General features: G+C 35.5%; 2 protein-coding genes across 5 annotated transcripts in view; one reads left to right on the top strand and one right to left on the bottom strand.

The window, feature by feature from the left end:
• LOC145676093 (adhesion G protein-coupled receptor L4-like) overlaps window positions 1-14932 on the bottom strand; it is a 295890-nt gene that overhangs the window by 220906 nt on the left and 60052 nt on the right. The gene's annotated exons all lie outside the window — the stretch shown is intronic.
• Window positions 1-14932, top strand: part of LOC145676094 (sterile alpha motif domain-containing protein 3-like) — a 105107-nt gene that overhangs the window by 74551 nt on the left and 15624 nt on the right. For both annotated transcript variants that reach the window (XM_081746976.1, XM_081746977.1), the window contains exons 6-7: window positions 9083-9280; window positions 14058-14201. In XM_081746976.1, coding sequence (XP_081603102.1) covers window positions 9083-9280; window positions 14058-14201 — 342 coding nt within the window. The remainder of the gene's footprint in view (window positions 1-9082; window positions 9281-14057; window positions 14202-14932) is intronic.

Raw genomic sequence — 14932 nt, 5'->3', positions numbered from 1 at the left:
AACTGGGAGAGCGCAATGGCCTAATATAGCAGAGAAAAAGCGTCTTAAAGTTTTCGACTCAACGCATATGCCGTACGTTGCGCTAGCTTATGAAGTGACAGCATGGCAGAATGCGTAGCATCTCTGACCCACATTCTAAGAGTCCCGGATTCGATTCCCGTTGGAGCCAACATTTTTCTTCAAGCAATAAAGTAGCCACTTGCAGCTATAAGTAAAATGTTAATTCAGTCATTTGTTTATAATGAATTAAAACAACAGAAATATTCAAATGTTGTAAAATCTTTCAATGTTCCATGTTAACTAGCAACGAAATGAAATCTATTTCATACATATATTTACATCACGAGTTATATTATGGTTACCACAGTCGTCGTGTGAAAAATGTTATCGACACTTCGTTTCTACATCTGTTGACAGTGTGAGTAGAGAGGGGGCACTTGGGGGTGCTTTTTGTACCAGGTTTCCGATAATTTTTGTAACCAGATCTAGTAACTTTTTGTAGCCTTTTACGATCACATTTTTTACAGGGAAAGAAGAGTACGAATACTTTATTCGTTCCCTTTTATAAGCACTTTTAGGGCTGTATTCGTTCCACCCCTATTTAAACATAGCAGAACTAGTAAAAGAGTATGGCTTATTTTCCAACCCCTATTTTAACATAGCAGAAATTACATAAGACTACGAACACACAGCAGAGCAGAGAATACATAAGACTACGAAACATAGCAGGGGTGTATTCATTCTCTTTTATGAGCATATTTTCCAACCCCTATTTTAATAGCAGAAATTACATAAGACTACGAACACATAACAGAGTAGAGAATACATAAGACTACGAAACAGCAAGGGTGTATTCGTTCCAACCCCTATTTTAACATAGCAGATCGATAACACATCGTCCAACGGCCTATTTCACATAGCAGAAATTACATAAGACTACGAACACATAGCAGAGCAGAGAATACATAAGATCCATCCCCTTTTATGAGCATTTTTTCAACCCCTATTTTTAACTATAAACATAGCAGACAATGAATACCTATGTAACATAGCAAAGAGTGTACATAAGATTACGAACACACAACTATTTAACATAGCAGGGCTGTATTCGTTCAACCCCCTATTTTAACATAGCAGAAATTACACAACATTATGAACACAATCTCCACCCCTATTTTAACGTAGCACAGATTTCGTTCCCAACCCCTAATTTAACATAGCGGGAATGACACAAGCATGTCCCCAAACTACTGACCATCGAGAACAGAGGTCAAACCCAAAAACGGAGCCACATTTAGTAACTACTACAAGTTCCAAAAATAATGACCATCGAGGTCAAAGGTCAAACTCGATAACGGAGCCACGTATTGAGGTGCTGTTTCCAAATCTAGTAATAGGTTATCAACTAGTACATGTTAAAAAAGTACTGACCATCGAGGTCAAAGGTCAAATATTTAAGCCTTAATAACTTGTAAACAGCGCGTCGGATAAATTTGTGTGACCTATTCAGTTTTGTACCAAGCAGAAAAAAAGTGAAGAATGAATAAATTTGAGTGGCTTATTTGCTATTGCACTAACAAGAAAGAAACCAAAGTTATAAAATTCTAAGCTAGTTAAAATTACATATAATCTTGTACGATTTAAACAAAAAAGAGATAAATTTGAGTGACCTATTCAAAATTGTACCAAAGAGGAATGCGATTTTAACTAGCTGAGAATTTTATATCATTTTGTACTACTAAAATAAACGAATCAATAAATTTATACTAATCAGAAAAAGCGAAGAAGGACCATTGTAACACTCAGACTTTTATACCATTTTGTACTACTCCAATAAACGAAGGAATAAATTTGAATGAAGTATTCAGTTTTGTACCAACTAGAAAAAAAGGCCGAAGGAGGACCATGTTATCTCTTTAAATAAACATAGGAATAAATTTGTACACCGAGGAAAAGCAAAGAAATAGCATTTTAACTAAGTAAGAATTTTGTACCTTTTTATGCCATTCAAATAAACAAAGGAATACATTTGGATAGAGTATTTAATTTTGTACCAACCAGAAAAAAGAAGTGATGAAAGAATAAAATTTGGGAGGTCTATTCTCTTTTGTACCAACTGGAAAACTGAAGAAGAGCCACTTCAACTATTTTAGAATTTTATATCATTATGTACTGTTTAAACAAACGAAAAATGACAATTTTAACTAGGTCAGAATTTATGTACCTTCTGTACTACTCAAATAAACAAAAGAACAAATTTGAATGTTCTGTTTTTGTATAAAACCAGAAAAAACTAAGAAGGGTCATTTTAACAAGTTCATAATTTCTGTACTTTTTCGTGCTATTCAAGTGAAGGAAACAAATAATTTGTGTCCTCAACTTTTTATACGAACGAGAAAAAATGAAAGTTCAATTTAACTAGCTGAGTATTTGATATCATCTTGTAGTATTTAAATATACGAAGAAATAAATTTGAGTGACCTATTCAATTTTGTACAATCCGCGGCAAAAAACCCTGCAACATGAGGATGTAAGTTTATTGTGAAACTACGCCTAACAGCACAAGGAATGAACATAACGTCTAAGTGGAACAAATCACGCCAGAATAAACCTCGGCCTCTTCCCGTGCACACTTATTTTGTAGCAAAAGACTTCGTCATTTCACAATAAACTTATATGCTCATGTTGCAGGTTTTTAGCCGCGGATTGTACCAACGAGAAGTGCCATATTTAACTGGCTCAGAATGTTATACCTTTTTACTATTTAAACAAACGAAGGGATAAATTTGAGTGATCTATTTTCTTCTGTACTAACCTTAAAAAAGGCGAAGAAGGGCTATTTTAACTAGCTGAGTTTTTATGTCATTTTGTACTACTCAAATAAACGATGGAGTATTTAGTTTTGTACCAACGAGAAAAAAGCAAAGAAATACCGTTTTAACAATCTGAGTATATTGTACTATTTTGGGTTATTCAAATAAACGAAGGAATAAATTTGAGTGACCTATTTTTTGTGTCAACCCTAAAAAGGACCGTTTTGACTAACTCAGAATTTTATATCATTTTGAACTACTCAAATAAACGAAGGAATGCATTTGAGTGAGCTATTTTTGTAACAACTATGTAAGTTTATTGTGAAATGACGGTCTTTTGCTACAAAATAAGTGTGCACGGGAAGAGGCCGAGGTTTATTCTGGCTTGAGTCGTTCCACTTAGACGTTATGTTCATTCCTTGTGCTGTTAGGCGTAGTTTCACAATAAACTTACATCCTCATGTTGCAGGTTTTTTTGCCGCGGATTGTACAAAATTGAATAGGTCACTAACATTTATTTCTTCGTATATTTAAATACTACAAGATGATATAAAATACTCAGCTAGTTAAATTGAACTTTCATTTTTTCTCATTCGTATAAAAAGTTGAGGTCACAAATTATTTCTTTCCTTCACTTGAATAGCACGAAAAAGTACAGAAATTATGAACTTGTTAAAATGATCCTTCTTAGTTTTTTCTGGTTTTATACAAAAACAGAACATTTAAATTTGTTCTTTTGTTTATTTGAGTAGTACAGAAGGTACATAAATTCTGACCTAGTTAAAATTGTCATTTTTCGTTTGTTTAAACAGTACATAATGATATAAAATTCTAAAATAGTTGAAGTGGCTCTTCTTCACTTTTCCAGTTGGTACAAAAGAGAATAGACCTCCCAAATTTTATTCTTTCATCACTTCTTTTTTGATGGTTGGTACAAAACTAAATACTCAATCCAAATGTATTACTTTGTTTTTTTGAATGGCATAAAAAGGTACAAAATTCTTACTTAGTTAAAATGCTATTTCTTTGCTTTTCCTCGGTGTACAAATTTATTCCTATGTTTATTTAAAGAGATAACATGGTCCTCCTTCGGCCTTTTTTTCTAGTTGGTACAAAACTGAATACCTCATTCAAATTTATTCCTTCGTTTATTGGAGTAGTACAAAATGGTATAAAAGTCTGAGTTAGTTACAATGGTCCTTCTTCGCTTTTTCTGATTAGTATAAATTTATTGATTCGTTTATTTTAGTAGTACAAAATGATATAAAATTCTCAGCTAGTTAAAATGGCATTCCTCTTTGGTACAATTTTGAATAGGTCACTCAAATTTATCTCTTTTTTGTTTAAATCGTACAAGATTATATGTAATTTTAACTAGCTTAGAATTTTATAACTTTGGTTTCTTTCTTGTTAGTACAATAGCAAATAAGCCACTCAAATTTATTCATTCTTCACTTTTTTCTGCTTGGTACAAAACTGAATAGGTCACAAATTTATCCGACGCGCTGTTTACAAGTTATTAAGGCTTAAATATTTGATCTTTGACCTCGATGGTCAGTACTTTAACATGTACTAGTTGATAACCTATTACTAGATTTGGAAACAGCACCTCAATACGTTGCTCCGTTTAAGAGTTATTAGGTTTTAAGTATTTTGACCTTTGACCTCGATGGTCAGTAGTTGATGACCAATTACTAAATGTGGAAACAGCACCAAAATATTTGGCCTCATTTTCAAGTTTGACCTTTGACCTCGATGGTCAACACTTTTGGGACATGTGGTAGTTGATGGTCAATTACTAAATTTGGAAATAGCACCTCAATATGGGGCTCCGTTTATGAGTTTGACCTTTGACCTCGATGGTTAGTATTTTTGGAACATGTAGTTGCTGGTGACCAATTACTAAATGTGGAAACACCACCTCAATATGTTGCTTCGTTTACGAGTGATTGGGTTTTAAGTGTCATACAAAGGGCGTATCCCACATAAACTGTAAGACCCAGGTAAAAATAAATATATTCGTAATCAGCATGTCCGAAAACCCCTATACACCGAGTTTCATCCAAATCGGTTAAAATTGTCATAGAAAGGGCGTATCCCACATAAACTATAAGGTCCAGGTAAAAATAAATGATATTCGTGATTAGCATGTCCGAAAATCCCCATATGCCGAGTTTCATCCAAATCGGTTACAATTACCATAGAAAGGGCGTATCCCACATAAACTATAAGACCCAGGTAAAAATAAATATGATATTTGTGATCAGCATGTCCGAAAACCCCCATATGCCGAGTTTCATCCAAATCGGTTCAAAGGGCGTATCGAATCGGAAATGTAAATGTTTCTGCGCATGCGTGTTATTTCTACTAAATTGGATTTGGCATACGCAACCAAGTGTGTGTGTGTGTCTGTGTGTGTGTGTGTGTGTGTGTGTTTAATCAGAACCGGAAGTGGGGGTAACAAGTGTGTATACTATGTTATTTAGGGAATGAAAAATAGGTCATAGTCTTTTACGACCTACTCGTTGCACGTAGTCTGCTCCGAGGGTGGAAACAGCACCTCAATACGTGGCTCCGTTTTCGAGTTTGACCTTTGACCTCGATGGTCATTATTTTTGGAACTTGTAGTAGTTACTAAATGTGGCTCCGTTTTTGAGTTTGACCTCTGTTCTCGATGGTCAGTAGTTTGGGGACATGCTTGTGTCATTCCCGCTATGTTAAATTAGGGGTTGGGAACGAAATCTGTGCTACGTTAAAATAGGGGTGGAGATTGTGTTCATAATGTTGTGTAATTTCTGCTATGTTAAAATAGGGGGTTGAACGAATACAGCCCTGCTATGTTAAATAGTTGTGTGTTCGTAATCTTATGTACACTCTTTGCTATGTTACATAGGTATTCATTGTCTGCTATGTTTATAGTTAAAAATAGGGGTTGAAAAAATGCTCATAAAAGGGGATGGATCTTATGTATTCTCTGCTCTGCTATGTGTTCGTAGTCTTATGTAATTTCTGCTATGTGAAATAGGCCGTTGGACGATGTGTTATCGATCTGCTATGTTAAAATAGGGGTTGGAACGAATACACCCTTGCTGTTTCGTAGTCTTATGTATTCTCTACTCTGTTATGTGTTCGTAGTCTTATGTAATTTCTGCTATTAAAATAGGGGTTGGAAAATATGCTCATAAAAGAGAATGAATACACCCCTGCTATGTTTCGTAGTCTTATGTATTCTCTGCTCTGCTGTGTGTTCGTAGTCTTATGTAATTTCTGCTATGTTAAAATAGGGGTTGGAAAATAAGCCATACTCTTTTACTAGTTCTGCTATGTTTAAATAGGGGTGGAACGAATACAGCCCTAAAAGTGCTTATAAAAGGGAACGAATAAAGTATTCGTACTCTTCTTTCCCTGTAAAAAATGTGATCGTAAAAGGCTACAAAAAGTTACTAGATCTGGTTACAAAAATTATCGGAAACCTGGTTCAAAAAGCACCCCCAAGTGCCCCCTTTCTACTGTGTGTGTATTAGAAGCACTGACGCAAATAGCACTGGGAATGAAGGGGACATGTCCCCTCAAATCTTGGAACTGAGGGACTGTCCTCCGAATAATCCGATTTGTAATGTGTTTTTTTTTGGGGGGGGGAAGGAATGTGATGATTTGTGTCCGATTGCCATAAAGGAAAATGAGATGAAATTGATATCCCCCCAGAATAAGCTTAAAATCTGCCCGCCTCCGAAGTCAACTCTGCTACCCCGATCTTCCACAATATTGTTTTTCAATTTCAGAAATATTTTGAACATCGCTATATGGGAACAGTCTTACCCGTCCTCCTCCCTCCTCCAATATTGGAGACAGATTTTCGCCGCTTATTACAAGGGAAATCTCCTTTGGTTATATTAACATCCAGTATTATCAAAGGGGATTTTTTTCTCATCTCCCTTGTAATTCTCATACTTACAACAGATGTAGACACGAAGCGTCAAGAACTTTTTTCACACAAGGACTGAGGTAACCATAATATAACATGTGATATCAAAATATTTACTTCATAGATTACATTTCGTTGTAAGTTAACATGAAACATGAAAAAGTTTACAACTGATTTGAATATTTCTGTTGTTTTAATTCATTATAAACAAGTGATTGCATTACATTTTATTTGTAGCTACAAGTGGCTACTTTATTGGTTGAAGAAAAAAAGATGACTCTAGGGGAATCGAACCCGGGATCCTTGGCACGTGAGTCACAGATGCTACACATTCTGCCACACTGTCACTCGATAAATTTGCGCAACGTACAACATATTCAGCGAGTCGAAAACTTTAAGACGCTTTTTCAGTGTTATATTAGGCCATTGCGCTCTCCCAGTTTGTAATATGAACACTTTAAATATGCGCTATTACGTTGCAAAAAATGGCCCCAAAGTTCATTTACTAAAGTCTGCTTTCTTGTTGTTAGCTTACCTGGAACTCTAAGTATGTGTTGCATATGCTGATATACAGTAGTACATACAGATAATTTTACTTGTAGTTTTTGGAGTCGGTGTTTCCATATAATGACAAGAAAAGTACAAGAAATGGAAATTTTATGGGAAATTTTTAAAATATTCCTTAGTTATTTCCCTTTGTCACGTTTTACTACCACATACCTTACATCGTATAAAAGCCTACGGTATTGTGATTCAAAAGTGGTACAATTTATGTTTCTGCTTCGTTTCAAAGGACCAAAGTAAGTAGTTTTGTTTCTTGGATCAAAAGACCCAATATATTTCAATCAAAAAAATGTTTGTAGGCCTTATATATGGAGAACAACATATAATGTAGTCAAACCCAAAGTATTAGATAACTCAGTATGATGTGCTTATTCCATAGAAAGTACGAAAACTCGATTTAGGAGCAGTTCAAAAATTTTGTGGCCCTGATCCAAAAACTAATTATTGGCCAAGTTCGAAATCTTTTGATCCATTTTTAAAATCATTCCTAAAATTCTTATTTAAAAAATATGAGGGGTACCAAATTCGATTTCCAGATTGCTATTTTCGAATTCTATGGGAAAAAACGAATAAAAAGATACAATTTGCGTCTTTTTCGAATAAAAGAGAGACTCTCGGTAAAAGAAAAATGCTACCTTAGCTGATAGTCTAGCTCAGCGTTTCCCAACCTTTTTCAACTTGTGGCACACTACGGGTGTTACTTGGATTCTCGCGGCACACTTATTGATATTATTATTTGTAAATATAAAACACAGTGTTATTTTGCTGTGATTATTGGTCTCCTTCTCACAGAGTAGAAAGCTCGATCACAGGTTTTCCCCCGTGGTAAATCGTTATGCTTATTTTTCATTCTAATTTAAAAATAGAAAACAATTGCAATGAAATATTGGACTCAGGTTTTTAAACATACGCTTTCTTTTTAAAAACTGGATCCAACCTTCTACTAAGAAGGAAGACCACTAAATAACGAACAAACAAACAAATCTCTTTTACTTTTAAAACACAAATGTAGGTAATTTGTCGAGAAGATTGAATGATATTTTAAATTTTCAAGCTACGAAATAGTCTGCAACAATAAAGAAGCAATAATGGTCATAACAATGATACCAAATACTTTTTTCAACATTAGAAATATACAGAATAGTAACCCAGTATGAAACTTAAAATTGTAGATTCATAGTAGAGTTTCATAGTAATGTGAAACGCAAATATACATTTTTCCCTAGGTTTTGCAATTTGATTGCTATAAAATTAATAATTTAGTTTAGATTCCTCGCGGCACACCGGTTGGGAAACGCTGATCTAGCTGATCTTAAGTCCGATTTACACACTTTTTAGTTGCTACTTTTATTATTGTGTTTTAGCCCATTTATGAGAAACATGGGTTAGACATTGGCCTTTCTGTGACGGGGCTGAAGTCTCCATTAAATATCTAAACCAGTTTTGTAATATGTTTTCTGTTATTTTTTTTTAATAAGGGGGGAAGGGAAAGCTTTTTTACTGGACAGCCTAGACAGAGCCGTGCCGTGGAAAATCAGCGCCCGGAGCGAGAGTATACGACGGCGTCCCCATACATATATTCCAAGCAATTTTTCCTATCTTTTTTCCTTTTCCCCCCGAATTTTTAGCCCCGTACTTCGGCGCCCGGGGCCGTCGCCCCGCTCACCCCCCACGGCACGGCCCTGAGCCTAAATTCATTTTATTAATACAGCCTGTTGACTATTATTCTTAAGTATATCTTACTATGCTATCTAAATAATGCATATTTCTGCTTTTATAGTTATCGTGGACGTATGCCCTCTCGAATAAATTCAGGAACGAACGAGCCAGGGAATTAAACTTCAAACATATATGCAAGAACGCAAGGCAACGCCCGGCCGACAAGCTTACAAATCTTGAAAAGCCCGTTGTTCCTGTAGGAGAGAACTCTGCTAGTCTTCAACGACATAAGAAACTTCTGCACTATGAATACATGAAGGTAAGTTTTATCTCCTGATTTTACTGATATAGAGAGGGATAAGACAATACAACGGCAAACTGGAGGATATGGTTAATGGTGGTCATGGAATTAAGCAAAAAAAAAAAAAAAAAAAAGTATAATGAGCAAGAGTTCAAAGTGGCACCGTTTTTACGTGAGAGGTGTTGAGACACTAGCGAAAATGCTATTATAATGCCAAATATTTCATAAACGTAAATAGATATCGCTGTCGGGTCAAAAGATTACACAGAAAATCGCAAGTGACAAATGCAATGATGTACAGATGGTAAGAAAGCGATCGCCACGATACGGTGGTCTCTACAGTTGAGAAATACATGTGTGAATTCTCCATCTGTCAGTAGGGGGTCTCGCTCCCCTTCCATCTGTACGTCATTTAATTTGTAGAGTGCGACTTTCTGTGTAATGTTTTGACCTGATAGCAGTAACGTAACTAAGGGAGGGCAAACGGAGTTTGTGCCCCGGGTGCCGGATTGGGGAGCGCAAAACTGGGCAAATATTTAATTTTACTATAAAACAAAGAAAAGAGTATTAGCAAACTCAAGATCATAAAAAAATCTTAGAAGCTTAGCAGGACAATAACTAACCAACCTTAAGATCATATCCATAGAGCATAAGTAAGTTTTTAAACTATCTTTGGAGCACATTATAAAAATCTTTGCAGCCAAAAGAGCTCGCAAATTACATTTTAGTTCCAGCTTTTTGTGTTTTCATTTAACTTACATCGATTTAAGAGATTTTTCAAAATGTCCGAGTATAACACTCGAGACAACAGCTTGACTATTTGTCATAATTAAATATACTATTCTAAAGCAACAGATTCTTGATTCATTCTACACATATGCCCACCCCGATAGAATTTCAAAAAGCATTGTGATTTGCAGTTATTATGGTAAGACTATAAGAACATGTCAAACATGCTACTTTCAGATTATTTGGCAATCAAATATTAATTAATTTGGTATTTTATCTTGTAGTAAAAATTAAATTGTATACTGCAATTTTGAAATCAAGGTTACCACTTGAAGAGAAATGAAATAGGAGAATTATTATGTGATCCAATATCATGTGTAGTCGGGGAGCGTTTTAGTTTGGTTGGTCGGGGAGGGGGGCCAGCGCTAAAGCGAGTTCTTGCCCCGGGCTAAAACTAGCTTAGTTGCGTCGCTGCCTGATAGCGATATCTTTCATTCATGAGATGTTCGACAATATACAGGGTGGCCCAAAAGTAGTTATACAGATTGCATCGATCAAGTATGACATTTTAATGTATTCAGATAATGAATTTATTTTCTTTGGTTTGTCCCGAGCTTAAGGTATAAACGAAAATAAATTAAGAACAGATAAGGAAGAAATTAAGTCAATACCCAGTGGTGTATTTAGGGGGGAGGCGTATTTAAGCCACCAATCTTTCTTACTATAATCAAGTATATGGAATATCTTGCAGAATTTTCACATTTTCAGGCAAATCCCCCCACGAAAGTTAGCAAAGCCCCTCCCGAAACAAAATCGTAAATACGCCACTGTCAATACCTGTATGGATAACAATAAGTAAATGATATAAAATGTCATGACCGATCAGTACGGGACTGTATATCTACTTTTGGGCTAGTCTGTGTCAGCGTCGTTGCCGATCTTTCAACGCCGATCACATGAATACGATATCCCTTCTGACCCATGTTTATGAAACAATTTTTGTTACTATCACCTCCAGTTTATCGATATATTATCTTTCCACCGTGTATAGGGTATGAAGAGTGTTGTTAAAATTAAAATAGTTCATTATTACAATAATTATTTCGAAAAAAAAAATGTGCAGATAATGAATAATCATGTGAGCAATATTCGATTATAACGAATAATGGTTTGAGTATTGAAAACTAATATCCAGATATTCGATTAACAGAAGAAACATATTTGAGTAACAAATATGCAAATAATTCTAACAGCACTATAGCGTGTGAACGTGGAGTTGGAAGTAAAAATGGTGAAAAGTCATTAATATGAAGATGATGACATTGATACAATCTTAAAATTTAAAGTCCAATCATAACGTAGAAGCTTCACACAATAATAAGTTCAGGTGAGTTTCAAGTATAGTTTCTAATTTTCTTATATATGTATCAGCAGTGGCGTATTTACGATTTTGTTTCGGGGGGGCTTTGCCTGAAAATGTGAAAATTCTGCAAGATATTTCATATACTTTACTATAGTAAGTAAGATTTCGGGGGGGCTTAAGCCCGGAAGCCCCCCTAAATACGCCACTGTGTATCAGTTATTTCCAGTTTCATTTCTGTCCAGTGTTGCCTCACTTGCTACAATTGCACCAAATTCAACCCTTTTTATCATTCATTAGCCCGTTGGTACCACGCTGGCATTTTCAGCCCCTTCTGTAAAAATGTTGGTACAATTCTACCCAATTCAGCACCATTTAACAAATACTTGTCACATTTTCAAAAGTAAGACTTTTCCTGCATCTCGCGTTACTTATATTGTGTGTTGAACTCTTAAAAAATGCTATTGAACATTCATTCTGTGACGTTGCACCGCATAACGCTGTGAACTTTGTGTGGAAAATTCGTAATTCGAACTATGCAGGGAAACAACTGACGCTAGATGGGCGCATCCGCGCCGCGCATGATGGAGACGAGAAAGAAGCAGTCTGGTGGAAATATTAGCTTGAAATCTTAAAGAAGAAGAAGAAACACACACACACACACACACACACACACACACACACACACACACACACACACACACACACACACACACGTCGAATCAAGTGTTGAATATTCTAAAGAGAGGCGCGTTTGGTTTCCTTACAATACTACCGAAGATTATAACTGTCTTCCCTTTTCATTTGCGGACTCTGTCATACGGTCTGTGTGCGGGAAAAGTTTCATCTACTTCCACGGTTGTTCGGAATCCTCCTATTTAGATGTTTTTTTTTTTAAAGTAATTCTTAAAAAGAGTGCTTTCTTGATTTGGACTCTTAGAAGAGGGTAGAGGCAGTGTTCTAGAACCTTACCTCTTTTAGTTTCGTGTTATAGAGCCATGTATTACACTGGTATAAAATAATGAATTCAGCCCTTTTTGTTTCAATTTGGTATTATTTTTCAGCCCACTTCAGAGTTAGGACTTTGGCAACACCGTTTCTGTCTGTGGGATGTTTCTACTTTGTTATATACCCAAACATTTGCATGCTTCATCCACGAAGGCTAGTTTTTCTGATTGTTTAATATACTGGTATGTGGCAAGTAGATCGTTTATTTTCTTGATCTGTGTACAGTGTTTTACATTTCGTTATGTCCAAATCAATTCCTATATACTTACTGCATGTCTGTTAGTTTTATTAGGTTCTCCAATTGCGTTTCTGTTTCCGTAGCAGCGTATATCTTTACGTAATACATGTAGAAAATGGTTTGTCTCGCATGTGTTGTTGGTTTGTGCGCCTTTGAGTTGGGGAACTCTCAAAAATGCTGGGTCACGGGTTCACTTATTTTTAGTGAAGAGTTTATGTTCCAAGTTTTATCTTTCTAACTTAACAAGATCATGAAAATTCTCGTCCAAATTTTGACGCTGCTCTTCCCTTAGGATAAGCATTTTAATCAAAGTAATATGATAATAATATAGTTCGAGGTAAGTGATAACTGATCCAAAATTTAATTTCAAACTGCTTAGACATTTTCCCGTGATGCGATCTCCAAGATTCTTTTCATTTTTATACAGTATAATATATTTATATCGAACCCCTGTGAAACCTCAGATATATAGATGCCCTAGCCTCGTTGTTGCTCCGGTCAGAAGCTGCTTATAGGTTATTCACAGCTAACCTCTAAATTTAATGTTGCACACTATCCACCACCAGTGTCCTCCCTCTCCACTTACCCAGCGTTACTCAAATCTTTCTTTCCTTTGAGGCACACCAAATTGTGTCTCAAACTTTCGCGACACCCCTTCATGTGATCTTTTTTCTAGACACAAAAACGCAAACACACAGAAATATATAAATTTTCTTTTTATTGTGGAACAACTATGAAATACAAATCTCACAAGCAAATTACATAAGATTCTTGAAATATATTAACATAAAAGAAACTTAAGATTCATAAGCATGAATGAATATAAGAAAGAAATATTATCATCAGAAATATCATAAAATCTTGCTACACACCTCACATTTATTCGTGATACACCAATATGTCGCGACACAGTGGTTGAGAAACGCTGCAGTTACCTACAGTGTTAAGCTGCATTATTACTATTATCACTATTATTATTACTGGTGGTAGTAGTAGTAGCGCTGGTACTGATTTAGAAGACAGGATAAGTTTTCTATGTTACCTGGAAATAGCACTCAAAGATATTAAATTTTCTGCCTTGTATTAGTTTGAATTGTTATAGAGTAGTTCAGTCGAGTAATTAAAGGCTTGGGTCCCCGCAAACAGCATGGAGTGAGGCCCCTTCTGTACGTCCCACTTCACGATTTGAAGGCCCCCTGATGGCTTGGGACCCCCTGCAATATGAGTCTGCATGCCCCTTATTTACGCTCCTCGAGTAGTTACAACTTTCCGTTTGAAATATCGTAATAGGCTTACGTGTAAATTTAGCGTCAATATAGGGAAGCTTATTCTATTTTGTATAACCGAAGTAGCTTAGTAAGGAAATTAAGAAACTCAATCTCTCTCGATGATTTCTTAAAATCTTCAAATAAGGTTTTGTAATTATATTGTGCTAATACAAAATCGAATTTCTTTATCAGGCTGAAATGGATATTAAAATGGTTGAACATTTGATGTCACTCACTTCCTATGAACGAAGACGAATTGTGAAATCAGATAAACCGATACAGGAAGTCCTACGGCAACTTCGTGAGGCTTATCCAATTTTATTTACGTGTGAAGGGGTAAGTAACAGAAGGTTTGTACTAACATTTCATGAGTAGGCTTTGGCTATACTTTCCACATTACAATTTGCGACTATAAGTTATGACAATGCAGAGCCGGCTCTACCATATGTGAAACACGTGCATTTACACTGGGCGGTAAGTTTCGAGGGGTGGCAAAATCTGTCATAGCTATATTATTTAAAATAAATATTTCTTGTTGGAAACAGACTTCATGATGGTGGTAGTTAAATTTACTAAACTTACCTTCTACTTGAATACTACGTCCATAAATCATGTTTAGGTCGCATTAGTTTAAGGTCACATGAACTATGCTAGAGCAAATGGTCAAACAAATCCGAGCATAAATTCCTTGATTGTTATCAAATACAAGAACTCAATTCTCTAATAGTAGTGAACACCGATCAGTACCGAACACCTGTTCTATTTAGTTAGTTATCACAGTTTTGATATGAAACTAGTCTTGTCTTTGTCACAAAGAAGTTCCTTATTACTGAAGTGGAAACAAGTTTTTTAATTTTTTTTGACAGATGTAGAAGAAAAATCAAGAAATAGAGATAAAAGCGCTAGTTGCACTAGAATTAAAAACTGATATTTTGAGATTGATGCTCGATATTAAATTCTGTAAAAATAATTACCATCTTTCCTCTGCAGGTATGCTTTATTTTTCACTAACATAATAGATTATTACTTAAAGAAAAGAAAAACAGACACAAGGAGATTGTATTTCT

Source organism: Thermobia domestica, chromosome 18 (genome assembly GCF_964235325.1).
Source record: "Thermobia domestica chromosome 18, izTheDome1.hap1.1, whole genome shotgun sequence".
NCBI classification, from domain to species: Eukaryota; Metazoa; Arthropoda; class Insecta; order Zygentoma; family Lepismatidae; genus Thermobia; species Thermobia domestica.
Note: the sequence above shows the minus strand (reverse complement) of the source record. Positions and strands in the feature narration are given on the sequence as shown.